At 58.3% G+C, this 17,415-nt stretch overlaps 1 protein-coding gene across 1 annotated transcript; it reads left to right on the top strand.

Moving 5' to 3' along the window:
- The first annotated feature begins 459 nt into the window (after positions 1-459).
- On the top strand, positions 460-14,769 carry EEF1A2 (eukaryotic translation elongation factor 1 alpha 2). Its single transcript, XM_068150357.1, has 8 exons — positions 460-564; positions 1,877-2,093; positions 5,783-5,962; positions 6,964-7,260; positions 11,663-11,813; positions 13,179-13,435; positions 13,663-13,897; positions 14,420-14,769. Exons 2-8 carry the CDS (start codon positions 1,950-1,952, stop codon positions 14,545-14,547), a joined length of 1,392 nt encoding a protein of 463 aa, XP_068006458.1. The 5' UTR covers positions 460-564; positions 1,877-1,949; the 3' UTR covers positions 14,548-14,769.
- The last annotated feature ends 2,646 nt before the right edge of the window (positions 14,770-17,415 follow it).

Below are 17,415 nucleotides of genomic sequence, written 5' to 3' on the forward strand. Positions count from 1 at the left end.
TCCCATCCCTCCATCTCTGACTCCTTCACCTCTCCCCCTTCTGTTTTCCTCCCCTCCCTTTATCTCCTATTCTTCCATCTTCTTCCCATCCCTCCATCTCCTATCCCTCCATTTCTTCCATCCCTTCATGTTCTTCCTATCCTTTATCTCCCATCCTTCCACCTCCTTCCCATCTCTCCATTTCCTCCATCCTTCCATCTTCCTCCCATCCCTTTATCCCCCACTTTCCACTTCCTTCTTATCTCTCCCCCTCCCATCCTTCCATTTCTTCCATGCCTTCATCTTCCTCCCATATCCTTATCCTCCATCTACCCCCGCTTCCATTTCTCCTATCCCTCCACCTTCCCATCCCCATCTCCCCACGCCTTGATTCTCCCTGCTCCCTCCCTTCCTGCCTCCTCCTTCCCCCGGCGCCTCCTCCTCCTCCCCCGCCCGGTACCGCATTGCCGTAGTGCGGGGGGGTCGCTGCATTGCGCTGCCGCCGTCAATAGGAGGGCCCCTCCCGGGGAGATAAAGCCGCCGGAGCCCAAGCTGGCAGCCTCTGCCGCCCCGACCGCCGCTCCGGTAAGAGCTCCGGGACCCCCACCCCCCGCCCCGGCTGGGCAGCTCCGCATCGGGGACGGGCAAAGGGACTGGGCTTCGGAAGGGCTTTTTTTGGGGGTGATGTCTTGCTCCAGGGGTTCAGTGAACACCGAAACCCTGCTGCGGGTGCTGTGTGCGATGGGGTGGGGGGTTACCCCAGCGTAGGGAGGAAGAGGATGGGGCTGGACCATTCCTTCATCCCGCAGGTGCTTCTCGCAGGTGGGAAATGACAAAATTCCCACCGCCTCTCCCCAGCTTTTCGCTGCTTGGGGGTGGGGGGGCCGCAAAACCCCAGACCCCAAGAAATTCTCAGTTCCTAAAGAGCCCCTAAATCTCCCACCCCCGAGATGGGGTGGGGGAGATGGGGGGAACAGGGACCCTGCTCCCAGAACTGGGCTGTGCTGGGGATGGAGCTGCGAAATGGCCAGATCCGGGCTGGAGCCGGTCAAGGGCAGCAAGGGGACAGGGCAGGAGGGCTGGGGGGGGGGTGCTGGCGGGGGGATGTCATCACCCGCATGACTGAACCGCCGCCGAGCATCAAACTCCTCCTGACCTCCTTTACTTTTGGAGGCAGATTCCTAAAATTGGATTTTATTAGAAGGTCAAATTAAAGCTCCTAATTGCGCTGGGGTTGGTGTAGCAGCTGCAGAGCCATGGCAACGCTGGCAGATGCCAGGAAAGCTCCTGGGTACACATCCCGGGGGATTTTTGCCCCCTTCCCGCTGGTTTAGCCAGCTTCACGGCAGCGAAATAGAATGAACACCCCCCCGGTACTTTCCACCCCCAGCTCTGTGCAGCCCTGCTCTGAGGGCTGTTCTTGTCCACCCCCTTCTGCGGGCTCCATGCTGTCACCTGAGCCGGGCAGGGCTCGGGAGCGGTGTGGGCACCCTGCGGGGACAGGCACCCACAGCTCCTCCCAGGGCACCCACAACATGGAGGAGATGCCCTCAGGTTTGGAAAGACCCAGAAGGCAGCAATAGCAGCCCCGAGCTGGAGGAAGGGCACCTTCGAGGCATGAATGACGTAGCCCTGGGAGCTGGGGGTCTCCAGGAGGGTGGTGAAGGGGCAGACACCCAGAACATGGCATCTCGCTGAGACTCGGAGGCTGGCTGTGGCATCCAGAAATAGCCTGGCTGCATCCCAGCACGGGCAGAGCTGCCAGACGAGGCCGGGTACCCCCGGCCGGGCGGGGGCACGTGGTCCGGCGGGAAGCTGGGGAGGGCGGAGAGCCACCCCCGAGGGCTGGGGGTGCCGCCGTGGGGTGCTCGTGACGTGCCTGCCTCCCGCCCCGCAGCCTCCCCCCGAAGGCAGCTGCGTGCCCACAGCCCTGCCCGCCCGCGCCGGCCAGCCCCGCCGAGCCCCGCAGCATGGGGAAGGAGAAGACGCACATCAACATCGTGGTCATCGGCCATGTGGACTCCGGGAAATCCACCACCACCGGGCACCTCATCTACAAGTGCGGGGGCATTGACAAGAGGACCATCGAGAAGTTTGAGAAGGAGGCTGCTGAGGTGAGGAGCCCCTTCCCCACGTGCCCCCCGCTCCCAGCCGCGGGGAGGCTCAGGGCGATGCCCCTCCTTTCCTGGTGCTGCCCTGCTCCTACCTCCTCTTTCTCCCTTCGCCCCCACCTATTTTTTCCTCTCTGCACCCCTGGGTCTTGATGACTGCTGTGGCCTTGGGAAAATAGGCCACCTGGGCGCTTGCCACCCTCTGCTCCGGGGCTGGGAGACTCCCTGCTGCGGGCTGGAGCGAGGGCGGGGGCACCGCCAGGCCTGCACGGTGGGTTAGGGAACTGGTGGTGGCCACCAGGATCCTGGCAGAGCCACAACCCTCCGTGTTTCAGGGCATGAAATTCCTTCCAAAGGTTGTGCAGGAGAAGAGCCTCCAAAGCCTGCTGGCCCCTCGCTGCCTCCTGCAGTGCCCCCCGAGTCGCACTGCGAGGCATCCCCTCCCAGTCCCTGCTGGGCAGGAGGTGCAGCAGCAGCAGGACCCCTTGGTGTGACCTAGGCTCCCTGTTTCTCTGGGGGTCTGCTCCGGGGTCTGGCTCGAGTGGCAGCCTTCAATGCAGCAGAGCCGGCAGGAAGCAGCAGCCTTAGTTTAAATCCTTTTGTTTAACCCTTACAATGGAGGCAGCAAAGCACCACCCAGCACCTGGCATCTGGCAAAGGCAGGGATTAAAGAGGAAGCAATAATCTGGGGAAGGAAAAGGTGAATTGAAGAGCTGAGCAATTAATGATGGTAAATTCTAGAGCTGGGGGGGCAGGAAGAGCCTTGCTGGGGCAGAGCTGCTCTCGCAGGAGAAGGCTTTGTCATCATCCTCCTGAGAAGCTTTGATGCAGACATCCCTCCATTATTAGGATGATTTTATTCTGGACTGGATCCCATCTTTCTATGAAAAAAAAAAAGGCTTCCAGAGCTTCCAGTCCCTGTGAGATGTGCTCCTGTCTGTCTGTCTGTCTGTCTTAACCCTTAGAATCTGCTGAGAGCATCCGAGCTAAACCAGCCCCTTCTGCTGCCAGGCAGCCCTGCTCCCAGCTCCTACCCAACCATTTCTCTCCCTGCTGTTCCAAACTGATCCCTGGTACCCCTCTATGCATCTCCCCCCTCACCCACTGCTGGGGGCATGGCAAGCTGAGGTGATCCTGGATGTGACTGCAGCTATTTTAATTGAAGAGACACTTTCACTGCCTTGCCAGGAGACGCAGGCACTGGGAGCTGCTATTAATAGCCTATTGACTGAGCTTACAGACTCCATTTTCTGATGCAGAGCTGGGGTTGGTTTGCTTCCATTAGGTGGCATTCACAGGAAATGGAGGCCTGCCTGCACCCAAAAAACTCCCAAAACCCCAAACCAACAGAACCCCAAACAATAAAACAACTCTTCCCAGCCCCCAAAGCCAAGGTCTGATAGGCTTGTGAGAGAAAAAAGCAAGGATTCCGTTTTCTTTGCAACTCAAGGGCAGAGGGTAACAGAACCTCCCAAGGAGGTTAAAAAAGCAATCAGCATTCCTGACTCCCCAAGGAGCAAGCTGGCCTGCTGCTGGGGAGCCACCAAGGGGAGCCAGGCTTGTCCTGGCCCTGAACAGGGAAGGTATTGTGCAGAGCTAGATAATGCCCTGGCTCTGCCTTCGTGGTGTGCACCGACAGCTCTGGGTAACTGAATACACCCTGTGAGAGCAGGGAGCTGCTGGCACAGAGAGCTCTCCTCTGCCTTCCTGTTGTGTGTGGTGCTGCGTTCTGGGGTGGGCTGCACATGAAGTGCTTGTCTGAGGGATGTGGTTGCCTGCAGCAAGGTGCTGGTTCCTGCCTGGCTCCCAGAGGTGGGGATCTGCTTTGTGCCTCAAGTTCCCCAACCAGAAGGGAAGGGCTGGTGATGGGTGAAAGGCTGAGGGATGTTCTGGCTGAGCTTCTGCCCCAGAGCTGCCTGTCCTTAATGCACTGTGTGAAAGCCCAGAGTCACAGGCAGGATCACAGAGTGCCAGGTTGGAAGGGAGCCCCAGGATCATCTGGTCCAACCCTTCTAGGGAACAGTAGGGTTGAAATGAGCTGGTCCTGCACCCTCCCTCAGTGCCTCCACCATTTCCAGCAGTAAATGAGCACATCCTATCAGCCCTGAGCTAGGTGACCCTGCTTCAGCAGGTGGCTTAGACTAGATGATCTCCAAAGGTCCCTTCCCACCCCAGTATGCTGGGATTCTGGGATCCCCTCCCTCTCCCCTGGCAGGAGATGTGCATGCTGAGAAGGGTTAACCTCCCAGCTCCTGTTCACTGAGCCTGATGCCAGGAGGATGCTTAGGAGCAGAGATTGGATTCTGGATTTTTCCACCCCCTTCCTGCAGGCTTCAGACCTTCCAGCTGCACCATGGGGATGGGACATCACCCTCTCAGGCCAGCATCCCCTCTGAGGAGGGGTAGGCTTGCCCCTGGCTTTAGGATTTTTTCCCTTAATCCTCTGGGGTGAGCTGCAAAGTCATCCCCAGTGCTCAGCTGTTACATAAATGCCTGCACTGCTAATTCCTGCTGCTGGCCTCCAGCTCGGGAAGGGAGAGCAGATGCAGCGCAGCCCCCAAGCATGGTGTGGGCAGGGTGGCTTCAGTTCTTGGTGAGGATCAGCCCTGAAGTGTTCACTGCCTGCAGTCAGGAAGCGCTGCCCCCTGGGCTGGTGGTTAACTGGCCAGAAGGAATTGCAGGCACTGATGCTCCAGGCTGAGGAGAACACAGGGAAGGAGGGAGGGAGGGATGTGAGAGTGGTATCACAGTGGCAGGAGTGCCATTAAATCATGCACAAATGACCCAAATTCCATTGTCCACCTTAACAAGCCCTTTAGCCAAGAGCTGCTGACTGCTGCCCATTAGCCCTTGGCTTCAGCCAGGCTCCATGCTGTGGTCAGCGAGGGCTGTCTTGTCCTGCCCTGTCTTCAGGCTGGCAGGATCCCAGCTCAGGCTGGGAGCACCACCTCCATGCTGGGGGAGGGGGAAGTGCAGCTCTCTCTGATGTCAGAGGACAGCAGCCCGAAGGAGGAGGAGGTTCAGGGCTCCATCACAGGGCAGGGATTTGCCTTAGCTCATCTCCCCCAGTGTGATGCTCTGCATCTCGGGCTTGGCTGAGATGTTGGCCATGTGGCAGCGACAGTTGGGCTGGGGGCAGCTCCCAGCAGCTTCTCATGTGAATTCACACTGCCAAAACCCAATCACATTTCTCCTCTGCTCATAGCAACCATCTCTGCTTTTCATTGCCTTTTAACCCATTCTCCTCCCACCCCCATGTCAGTTGTGGGCTTGCTCCTGCAGCAGTGCCCTTTCCCACCTGCCAGCTGTCACACAGCCTCAGCTGATAGACTCAGATGCAACAAGGAGGTTTCCCCTGCTGCTGTGCAGCTCTGGAGCAGCACAACCTCCCAGCAGCAGTGCAGGACTGTGGTGCTTGACAGAGGAGACCTCTTGGATCCTTGGCCCCAGCTCCTGTCCATCCAGCCTCACAAATTCACCTTACAGCTCTCCTCCATCCTCTTGAGGAGCACCTTGAGAGCAGTATCTCCTCTCAGCTGTGTTTGATGGCCAAGGGATCACAGCTACCTTTGCACTGAGGAGAGAATTGAGACACTTGCCTTCAGCAGTCGCAGCATGGCCTGGAGCATGGCTTGCTGGCAGCAGTGCCAGGGCCTTGGCTTCCTCACCAGCTCCTGCCTTTGTGTTGGCAGATGGGGAAGGGCTCCTTCAAGTACGCCTGGGTGCTGGACAAGCTGAAGGCTGAGCGTGAGCGTGGCATCACCATCGACATCTCCCTGTGGAAGTTTGAGACCACCAAGTACTACATCACCATCATTGACGCCCCTGGCCACAGGGACTTCATCAAGAACATGATCACTGGCACCTCCCAGGTGAGAAATGGTGGTCAGCGGGTGGGAGGCTGCCAGAGATGGGGGCTGAGGCTTGCTGACAGGCCCAGGGTCACCTAGGTGCTGTTGGAGTCCTGGAGGTGGGTGGTTGAGACAGCAGGCATCAAGGAGTGTGGGGCAGGGTCCACACGAGAGGTTGGGTAGATGGAAGCCCCAGCACCCTGTGCTTCCTGCACCTCCCTGCTGGCCTGGGTGGAAGGGGCACCACAGGCAGGTTCCTTCCAGCCATGGAGGAAGTGGGGATGGATATGGCCTCTGGCAGGTGGGATGCTGTGAGCTGCAGGCCTTTGTGTGAGGACATCTCCACATTGTCCTAGCCTCAGTCAGCTGAGGTGTACAAGAAACTTCCAACAATGCCCTGGGGTTTCTTGGCCAAGGAGACTCCATGGATCTTTTCTCCTTCCTTAGCTTCTGTCTTTGTCCCACACCCACACTGCCCTGCCAAACTCCATGCTCTAGCCTTGCAGGGCAGAGGGAGCTTCCCTCATCATACTGCAGGACATTCCTGCATCTCTCTGTGGTTGATGGGTGCTGGATGAGCCTCTCTGCATGCCCAGATTGATTCCCACTGGGATGCCAGCTGGGCTGGGCACAGCTTTCTGTCAAAGCCAGACAGCTGCTGTGGGCTCTGAGTCCAGAAGAAAGCCAAGGAACACAGGCTGCATGGCTCTGATCTCAGCCACCACCCTGGGAGATGGTTTGCAAGACTTCAGGGCTGTAGGTGGGGCCTTGGCTTGTTCAGCCCTGGACGACCAAGATGTGGCCCTTGGATTTGGACAAACCTACCCTGGTTTCAAGCCAGGCTGTGCACCCCTGGCTGGCAGGTCTGCAGTAGTGCTCCTGGGTCAATTGTGAGGTGGGTAGCGGCGTTGTGGGTAGCAGCTGGCAGGGGACCTGTCCAAGCCAGGAGTGATGCTCGGCTGGGGCTTGCTGAAGGCTCTCAGGGTGCTGCCAGCAGCGGTTCGTTGGCTCTCTCCTGCCAGGCTGACTGCGCGGTGCTGATCGTGGCTGCTGGCGTGGGCGAGTTCGAAGCTGGCATCTCCAAGAACGGGCAGACCCGGGAGCACGCCCTGCTGGCCTACACCCTGGGGGTCAAGCAGCTGATCGTGGGCATCAACAAGATGGACTCCACGGAGCCCCCCTACAGCGAGAAGCGCTACGACGAGATCGTCAAGGAGGTCAGCGCCTACATCAAGAAGATCGGCTACAACCCGGCCACGGTGCCCTTCGTGCCCATCTCGGGCTGGCACGGAGACAACATGCTGGAGCCCTCTCCCAATGTAAGTCTGTGCTGTGTTGGGCTTCTCCCCTGCCAGCCCTGCTCCTGCAGGCTGGAGCTGCCCTCCGTGCCCTGCCAGCCACGGGCACGCCGCTTGTGCTGCCGTGCGTGACCGGCCTGCGCCAGCGGCAGGGCCTGGGCACGTAGCTCTGGTGAGCTGAGCTGGGATGGAAGGGCTCTGAAAGGGCTCTCTGTTCCTGGGCATGCTGCTGGCTGTGCCCTGGCCGGGCAACCCCAGCAGCTGAGGAGATGAGCTGCATGGCTTTGCCCCAGGGATGTGCTTTGGAGGTGTCCCATGGGCACACCCACGGTGACATCAGAGCCGTCCACAGCCACTCCCACTCTCATCAGGCCCTTCCTGAGTGCTCTGAGGCTGCTTTCTGAGGGAAACGACAGGAGCTGGTCCCAGGCTTGGGATGGCCCCCACTGTGCACAGCTCCTTGCTGCTGGGCTGGGTGCCAGGTCCCCTTCCTCACCAGTGCTGGTTCCAGCGCTGTGATCTCAGCTCTCAGGATGATTTTCCATTTTGAGGAGCTGCCAGCTTTCCCATACCAAGCCTGTGGTTTCCTGGAGCCTCTGTTTGGGGCTGCTTCTTGGCCACTGGACTTCAGCTGCCTGTGTGCACTGGGCATGGTGGGGACAGAAAGCCAGGGTGCTCTGGCTGGGTCTTTGCTGTCATTTCCTATAAAGCAGGGGAGAAAGAATCGTGGAGTTATAGAACTGTTTGGGTTGGAAGAGACCTTTCACATCCTCCAGCCCAACTAGCCCAGCACTGCCAGGTCACCACCAACCCATGGCCCTCAGCACCACATCTCCAGGGCTTTGAAACCCCTTGCTGAACAGCTCCAGCTCCCTCAGCTGCTCCTCAAAAGACTTGAAGAACAGTTGAGGAAGGATGGATGCCTCATGGCAGACAGGCTGCCAAGAGCTGGAGCTGGTTTGGATTAAAAAGCAACCCCAGCTTTTGTCTCCTAAAGAAAGGATGGTCTGGAAAGTTCTGGCCAGAGGAAGGTCCTTGCTGTCCTGCTGGGTGACCTTGAGCAAGTTGCTCAGAGCAGAATCCTCCAGCAGCCTCTTGTGAAACTGTTGGGAAATCCGATGCCTAAAGGAGCTTTAGGACTTCACTCATGGATTATGGGGTCAGGGCTCAGTGCTGAGGGAGACAACATTATGAGTCCAGCAGTAACTGAGGGAGGTCAGAGATCATGAACATGAGCTGGGGAAGTCCTGCAGTGCAAGCTCACACCAGCAGGAAACAGCTCACAGCCCTGCTGGAGAAAGGCAGCACTTGGGGCTGGCTGGGAAGGAAGACATTTTTGGGGTGCTTGGAAGGTTCCTGTCCCTTGAGGAGCAGAGCTGGGATAAAGGTCACCCACGGCCATGCCAAGCCCAGCCACATAGTTCCTGGGTGCCTCAGATCAGACAGGCTCCAAATGTCAGCAGCTGCTGGGCTGGGAAGATGATCCTGGACAATTCTTCTATTAATAGGCTGTAGAGGGGAGGCCTGGAGCAGGATGGGGCTCACTGGATGGCTCACAGAGGATGTTCCCAATGTGATGTGCTGCCCAAGGGAAGGTAGGGGCTGAAATCACTGACCCCTCTGTGAGGCAGCACCTGGCCCCAGGGTGGGCTCCCTGGAGCTACCTGAGCTGGCAGTGAGGCTTGGCCAGAGGTCCAGATCAGCATTGCTGGAGAGGGGGCAGGGTCCTCCCCATGCTGTGGTCCCCAAGACATCCCTGCCCTGCTTTGCCAGGACCCTGAAGTGGGTCAGGCTCCTCTCCCATGCCACTCGTGTAGGCAAGCTGGGGTAGATCTCTCCTCCCATTTCTCACCAGAAAAAGCTCTGACTTCTTTCACTCCCAGTTTCTGGCAGGGTTTCACTCAAGCACAAGGCAGTCAAGTGACTTGTCCCTCTGTCAGGGGAGTGAGGATTAGAGCCATGATGTCCCTGCAGCTCCTGTCACCTCCAGGTGAGCTGTGGGGGTACATCAGCCTGCAGCCAGCTCGGCGTGGGAAGCTCCAGCCCACGTCTGCTGCTCAGCAGCACAGAGCCAACTGCAGAGCACTGTGGCTGGGCTGCTCCTCCACCAGGGTCTGACTCTGCAGAGCTGTTTGGCTGTTACATCAGGCCAGCTTTCTGCTGCCATGCAGTGTGGTTTGGGAGGCTGTGGTGTGAAGGACTGTGGTGGCCTGGGGCTGCAGCCTCAGTGCTGGGCTGAGCGCTCTGGGATGCTCGTGGGGGCAGTAGGATCAGGCCAGGATGAGTGCTCTGTAGAATGCAATTGGGGTGCAGCAGAGCTGGAGGTCTGCTGCTCTTTATGGGGCTTCAGCCTGCAGTTTAGCTTCTCATTCTCTGGAGAGCTTCCAACCCCCCCCGGCCATTGTGCTCCCGGCAAGCTGCTGTGGGTGCCCTGCTCTAGCAGGGGGTTGGATTGGGTGATCCCCAGGGGTCCCTTCCAACCCCCAACCATGCTGGGATTCTGGGATTCCATCTGGTTGTGGGGCTTGGTCAAATCATCCTTTGACACATCAATGGTGGGACAGGGATTGCTCTTTGGGGGGCAGACCTGGGGACTCCAGGAGAGGTTTTCTTGAGTGGCTCTGGGAGGCAACACAAACCAGGTTTTGCAGCTGCTTCTCACCCTGGGGCCGCACCAAGGCTTCCCAGGGTGGATTTGCTCCCAGAAGATGTCAAAGTGCATCTTTAGCTGATTCTTGGGATGTCAGAAGCTTCCTGAGGGGACCATCAGAAGGAAGAGGACAGCTCTGACAGCTGGGCTGCACAGGCTGCCGTCGCTGGATGTCCCCAAGCCATGTGTGGGCAGAGGGATGGGAGCTGTGGGCACATGGTGGCTGCCACCCTCAAGAACAGAGTCCGTGGGCTGCTGGCTGCCAGGGGAGCTGCTCCCATGGGTACCTGGCTGGGGTTTGGAGGGAAGCTCTGAGTCATCCTGCACATCACATGCAGCTGTCACCAGCAGGGTGGATTCAGCAGGTCACCAACCTGGGGCCAGCTGCATGGCAACTGCTGCAGTGTCCTGTCCCCAGGCTTCTCCTGCTGCTGTCACCAAGGAGTGTGACAGTGTTGGATGTGACCTTCCGAAGGAGACCACCCTGGATGCAGCCAGTGCAGGCTGAGTGTCCTGGATGGACCTGACTCTTCCCCACTGGTAGCAGGGAACCAGCCTTGGCACAGCTGTGTCCTCCAGGGCTGGCTGTGAAACTAGGGACATTTTGGGGTCCTGTTCACCCCCATGCCCAATGCTCTCTGGCACTGGTGTGGGTGCCTGAGGAAAAGCCATGCCCATAATGATGGAGCTGGGGCACACAGGCAGCATCTGACATCTGAGAGGGCTGAACCTCTTTGTGCAGAGAAAGGGGAAGGACCTCCCAGGAAAGCTGGGAAAGACTATTTACAGAGGCAAGCAGCACTAGGACAAGGGACAGTGGCTTTAAACTAGAGAGGAGTGGATTTTAGGTGGACTTTAGGGAGAGATTATTTAATATGGGGGTGGTGGAACACTGGGACAGGCTGCCCAGGGAGGCAGTCGAGGCTCCATCCCTGGAGACATTCAAGGTCAGGCTTGATGGGGCTGTGAGCAGCCTGCTCTGGTTGGAATGTCCCTGCTTACTGCAGGGGTTGGACTGGGTGATCTCTAGAGGTCCTTCCCAGCCCAGTGCATTCTACGATTCTGTGACCTGTAGACCCTGATCTTTGTTTGTTGTATCAGGGTTCTCCCAGACCCAGGACTGACTTTTTCTTGCCAGTGAGCTCCAGGTTTTGCTACAGCTGGCAGATGTGCAGCAGAGCCCTGTGAAAGTGCTGTGGTTCCCTGCATCAAGCCATGAGCATGGTCAGCCCTTTTCTGGGTAAGCTTTAGGGCAGGATCTTCAAGGTTCCAATTCAGAACAGGAGCTGAGAGCAGCCCCTGTGTGTTTCCAGCCTCCTCCCAAACCAGTTTGAAATCCAACCCCTAGAGGGGCAGCAGCAGCAGTGGGCAGGGAGCAGTGCTCTGTCTGGGGCCTCCCTCGAAAGGAGGAGTCCCTCCCAGACCCAAAGGTTGGGTCACTTTTGCTGGCACTCGGCTGGAGGTCCCTGTGGGGAGAGCAGGAGCCAGGCAGCTGGCACAGCATCCATGGGCTGGAGTTGGACATGGAGCTCTGAGTTTGCTGGGTTTAACCACTCCCATCCTTTTCCTCCTCTCAGTGGATGTTTTGCACACCTCTAGGCTGAGCACAGGGGTGCAGGTAGGCCTGCAGGGCTGTGGAGCTGCAAGAGCTCTCCAGCCCGCAGGGAAAGCCTGGGCACGGCTGGAGTGACTCTGAAGGTTGCCCTGGTGGGATGCCCTCTGGATGCTGAGGACAGGCACACTCAGGCTGTGCTGTTGCTGCTGTGTTTGTAGATGCCTTGGTTCAAGGGCTGGAAGGTGGAGCGCAAGGAAGGCAATGCCAGCGGCGTGTCCCTGCTGGAGGCCCTGGACACCATCCTGCCCCCGACCCGCCCCACAGACAAGCCCCTGCGCCTGCCCCTCCAGGACGTCTACAAGATTGGAGGTGAGCAAGAGCCTGGCCACTGGCCCTCTGCCCTCTGCTTTGACTGCAGTCTTTGTTCCCTAGGAACATGGGAATGACATCCCCAGGGACTGGGGGACTGGGGGGATTGGAGTCTTCAGACTAAGGGTGCTGGGGAGCAGGGTGGGAGCCCAGGGCAAAGCCCCTGCTCGAGACTGGGCTGGCTGGGGTGGAGGCAGATGTGTTCAAAGGTGTCCTGGAGAGGAGCAGCAGGGCTGGGAGCTGTCCCCAGGGAATACAGGGTACCAAAATGGCTGCAGATTTGGGTGACCCAGAGGTCACAGCTTGCAGGGCCAGCTGGAGGCAGCAAGAACTGTGCTGGGACCCATCTGAAGGACAGGAGCAGCAGGGAGGACCACCGGCGAGGCTGGTGCCCAGCAGCTCGGCCATGATCTGCCCATGCTGCCCAAGTGCTGGTGTCCATCACCAGCACCTCCCTCTGCTGAGCTGAGCCACGGGGCCAGCCATGTGGGGAGGTCAGTGGCTGGCCTGTGCCTCTGGAGCAGTGATGGGGACACTTTGCTGGGCTATAAATACCCCATGAGCTCCCTGACCAGCTGGCAGCTGCAGGCAGCCCTGCTGACTCACCCAGCTGCTGGGTCAGGTGGGCACAGCCCTTTCCAGCCCTATTCAACACTTTTCCAAGGACATCTGTGCTGCAGGAACCAGGCAGGACTTGGCCATGGGGGTTAGCAGGTTTTTGAACCCAGTCTTGTGTTTGCAGTGGAGATGGAAGGTGTTGAGCAGGTCTGTGTCCCCCCCGGCTAAGCTGGGCAAAGAGGGAGGGCTTTGCCATCAGGCAGGTCCACAGAGAGCAGAGACACCATGGGAAGAGGGGAGCTGGAGGCAGGGTGGATGTGAAGGAGCAGATGGGTCCAGCCAACCCCCCCAGCCTTTTTGCAAGGCTATTTCTCTTAATGATTCTTCACCTGACTCCAAAGGTGGTTCTCCCAAAGCCTGCTGGAGACACAGGGTACAGAAAGTCCTCTTCATTTAACCCCCTGTGGTGTGGCTGTCAGGGATGTGGAGCATGCTGCTGCATGCCCACTGCAATGAGCCCTCCACGCAGGAGGTGCCACAGCTGCTACAGCGGAAGAGCTGCCAGGGCATGCGGATGGCTCAGGGCCTTCTGATTCTGGTGCCACTCCTTTCTGCCAGCTTGGGTACAAAGGGGCTTGTGGTGCTTTTGAAGGCCTTAATGATGATCTTAAAGCTTAAACCTGGGTCCTGGGCACGCAGCAGGTGTGGTTTGTGGTACAAACCAGTGCCGGTATCTCACCTGCGCCGCGGCCGAGCCCTGGCCCTGGGCAGGTTACTTTCTGCTCCACCCTGCCCCTGTCCCCACAGGGATCGGCACGGTGCCCGTGGGCCGGGTGGAGACTGGCATCCTGCGGCCCGGCATGGTGGTCACCTTTGCACCTGTGAACATCACCACTGAGGTGAAGTCTGTGGAAATGCACCACGAGGCCCTGAGCGAGGCTCTGCCCGGGGACAACGTCGGCTTCAACGTGAAGAACGTCTCTGTGAAGGACATCCGCCGCGGGAACGTCTGCGGGGACAGCAAGTCTGACCCGCCGCAGGAGGCAGCCCAGTTCACATCTCAGGTCAGCAGAGCTGCTGCTGCCACCCTGCCACTCTCCCTAGAAGTGCTCAAGGCCAGGCTGGATGAGGCCTTGACCAGCCTGGACTAGTAGAGAGTGTCCTGGCCCGTGGCAGGGGCTTGGAACTAGGTGACCTTAGAGGTCTCTTCCAACCCAACCCATTCCATGATACAGGCTTTGCCACCATGCTGCTTCTGCCAGGCTTGCCCTGACACTGCTGTGTCCCCCAGGTGATCATCCTGAACCACCCTGGGCAGATCAGCGCCGGGTACTCGCCCGTCATCGACTGCCACACCGCGCACATCGCCTGCAAGTTCGCCGAGCTGAAGGAGAAGATCGACCGGCGCTCCGGCAAGAAGCTGGAGGACAACCCCAAGTCCCTCAAGTCAGGGGATGCAGCCATCGTGGAGATGATCCCTGGCAAGCCCATGTGTGTGGAGAGCTTCTCCCAGTACCCACCTCTTGGTAAGGAAGCAGCTCCTCTGAGGCCTCCTGTGGAGGAGCACACAGCAGGCGTGCTGAGCCTCTCCCAGTGCTCCCCACCAGATGGACTGGGGAGGGAGCTGGGAGCATCCTGGGGGTGCAAAACTGATTCAGGCACCTATAGGGCTGATGGGCTGGGCTGGGTTCTTTGCTGAGCTGGGCTTCCAAAGGCAGGGCTGAGTTTTCCCTCTAGGAGCAACAAGATCTTTCCTCTGAGGTGACCAAACTCTGACAGTTTCTGAATGCAGAAACATTTTTCAGCTTCCCCATCTGAGCTCTTCACTGCGAGGGGGGAGAGGCAGGGGAGCAGGGGGCCCAGAGAGGTTGTGGACACCTGGTTCCTGGAAGTGTTTAAGGCCAGGCTGGATGAGGCCTTGAGCAACCTGGGCTGGTGGGAGGTGCCCCTGCCCATGGCAGGGGGTTGGAAGGGGGTGAGCTTTCAGGTCCCTTCCAGCCCAGCCCCTTCCCTGCACGAATCAATGTCTGAACCCCTCCCTCCCGCAGGCCGCTTCGCTGTCCGTGACATGCGGCAGACCGTGGCCGTGGGGGTCATCAAGAACGTGGAGAAGAAGAGTGGTGGGGCTGGGAAGGTCACCAAGTCTGCCCAGAAGGCCCAGAAGGCTGGGAAATGAATCGTGGGCACCCAGTGCCCCGTGCAGAAACCACCCCTGCCACCAGGACGCTGCCACCGTCTCCCCCGGGCGCATGTGTGCACATCAGCTTGTAAGAGTCTGTATGTCAACGACTGGATGCTCACCATTAAGGTCCAGTGGAAATTCTTTAAAAGGAAAAGCATGTTCCAGCCTTTGTGAGCCCTCATCTTGATTTTACCAATAAAACTGGTGCAACATCCACAGTGGGGAACAAACACAACCGCCCCCCAAAACCAACCAACCGACCCCCCCAGAGCAACAACAGAACCAATCAAACCCAACAGCTGTGGAGCTCTGTCTGTCTGTCTGTCACTGAGGGGCTGGGGGGGGAGGGGCTTGGTGGTGTCCCACGCAGAGCAGGTGCTGGGGGTGGGCACACGGGGGGCTGGCCTGGAAAGGAGGAGAGTTTGGGCAGACCTCTTCCAGGTAGCAGCCAGCTCTTGTCCCCTGGCCTGTGCAAGAGTCTGGGCTGCCTGCCCGAGCCTCGAGCAGGAGCTGCTGGAGTTTGGTGTTCTCCCTGGCCTGCTCCGCCCTCTAATATCAATGATTATATCTTATTAGATTTATTATCATTTTCCCATGCAAAATAATCTTCAGTTGAGCCACTAGAGTGATGCCAGTGAAGGAGAGAGCAGAGCATACCCCACGCCTCCTGGAAGGGCTGCCAGGGTCATCTTTGTTCCCTATAATGCCTCACCCTCTGGGGAGAAGGGCCCAAGGCTACCTTCTCTCTGCACCACAGAGGAGGATCCCCCCAGGCCACAGCACTCTCTGCAATGCCCTGAAAGGAGGTTGGAGCCAGATGAGGGTCAGACTCTTCTAAAGGACGAGGGACAGGATAAGAAGAAATGGCCTCAAGTTGCCCCAGGGGAGGCTTAGGTTGGACATGAGGAACAATTTCTTCCCTCATAGGGCTGTCACAGCCTGGCACCTGGACTGATCTTTGTCCTAGTGCAGCAGGTTTCATGTTCCAAGAGCAAGGTTTCATATTCCAAGCCCTGTATCCATAGCAGTTGATTATTCCTCACCTATTATTCCTCACAGAGCTGGGAGCTGGAAAGATGCTTTTAATGCAGCCCCTGGGCTTCTCTCAGCCACTTGACTCTCTTACCACTTCTCTCTTTTACTCAGCTTCACCATCCCAGATTTCAGCTGAACCAAACCAGGCTGAACCTGATCAGTTCCCCAGGTTATGCCAGAAAGCTCTGATGCTTTATCCCTGGGTTCTGCCACAGGCTCAGCTCCATCTGAGAGGTCCTCCACGTTCCCAGGGCTGCAGTGTGAGAAGATGTTTTGAGCATCTTCTAGGAAGATGTCTGCAGAAGGAGCCAGGAGGACTCTGTGCGCTGCCCATGTGCCATCCACGTGTCATGCGTGGCATACCTGCCTGTGTCTGTGCTTGGTAGATGTGGGAGGCAGTGGGTGCTGCCCCCAGGGTGCTGATTTGCAAAGCTGGGCTGGGTCTGCCAGCACAGGAGCCCTGCTACAGCGCTGGGCCAGGCTCTGCCATGGGTGCTGGAGCCCTGGAGCAGGCTGCCCAGAGAGGCTGTGGAGTCTCCTCTGGAGTCATTCCAAACCCACCTGGACATTGTGGTTCTGGGCAACCTGCTGTGGGTGACCCTGCTGGAGCAGGGGCGTTGGACTGGATGATCTCCAACCCCCACCATGCTGGGATTCTGTATGTAGAGTGAGGAGGTGCCAGGATGCTGCTCCCACCCCATCTGGGGACATTTCCAGGGGGCATTTGCTCCTCAGAGTGGGGTTAGCAGTGTGCTGGAGCACCCCGAGGCTGGTTGTGCTGAGGTCACAATGCTGGCAGTGGATGCCATGCACAGGCTCCATGAAGGATGGCATCATGCAAGGTCCTTCCCAGGAGAGCTCCAGAGGCACAAACATCATTGCTGGTTGTGTTTCAGGAGCACTTAATGATCCTAATTAACCTGTGATGCTCTGCAGAGCAAATTGCCTCCAGGCAGAGCCTCAAGGAGCCTGCACCAAGCTGGGGTACAGAGAGCTTTGCATGAAGCCATCACCCCTGGCCCTCCAACTGTCCCCATCCCACGCCTGGTCTAACAGCAGACACATACCAGCCATGGAGCTGCCTTCCCCACGACTGTGCAGCTCTCCTTGCCCCCAGCAGCAACCTGCCTCATCCTGTAGACACTGATTTGACTCCCAAGGTCTCTGCAGCATTTGGGGTTTATGAAGCTCCATGTCCTTGGCATGCCACCATTTGGAGAGGGACCTGGGGATCCCTCCAGGCACAGCATGACCATGGCAGGAGGCTCTTTTCCCATTGATAGTTTAAGCTCAGCTCCTCCTACGCTTCCCAGTTCCTGAGACATGTTGTCCCTGAGCCAGCACAGCAGGCTTGTGCCCCTTCCTGGGTATTTCCAAGCAGGCACCTGGGCCACAGAGATCAGCATCTCTGCTGGAGCAGGACGGCTCTGGCTGTGAGCTGGCAGCAGTGCCACAGCTTGTCACAGGATCATGGAACCATTCCAGCTGGGAAAGACCTTTGAGGTCACTGAGTCCAGCCTTTGACCCAAGACCACCACAGCCATTAAACCATGTCCTGAAGTGCCAGAGCCACACATTTCTTGCACACCCAAGTCACAGAATTGCTGTGGTTGGAAAGGATCTTTGTCTGGCACAGGTGACCCATTCTAGAGTCCTACCAAAAGCTCAAGGAACCCAGCACCACCCTGAGCTGGGCCACCACAGAGGGCTTCTAGCAGCCCTGGCAGTGAACTCCAATTGCTTTGAGGGCAGGCCGCTGGGTGCTGTGTGGACCACGACAGGGGCCAGGCAGAGCTGTGCTGGTGAGATGCATTTTAAACCTCTGAC

The sequence above is a fragment of the Melanerpes formicivorus genome, unplaced genomic scaffold (genome assembly GCF_026170545.1).
Source record: "Melanerpes formicivorus ecotype bairdi unplaced genomic scaffold, bMelFor1.0.p_v2 SCAF_19, whole genome shotgun sequence".
NCBI lineage: Eukaryota > Metazoa > Chordata > Aves > Piciformes > Picidae > Melanerpes > Melanerpes formicivorus.

Excerpts from the sequence above, each read along its gene's own strand:
- EEF1A2 (XM_068150357.1), top strand. The coding sequence starts at position 1,950 with ATGGGGAAGGAGAAGACGCACATCAACATCGTGGTCATCGGCCATGTG. Across the intron at positions 2,094-5,782 it reads TTGAGAAGGAGGCTGCTGAG|ATGGGGAAGGGCTCCTTCAA; the intron begins GTGAGGAGCCCC and ends TTGTGTTGGCAG. Across the intron at positions 13,898-14,419 it reads CTCCCAGTACCCACCTCTTG|GCCGCTTCGCTGTCCGTGAC; the intron begins GTAAGGAAGCAG and ends TCCCTCCCGCAG.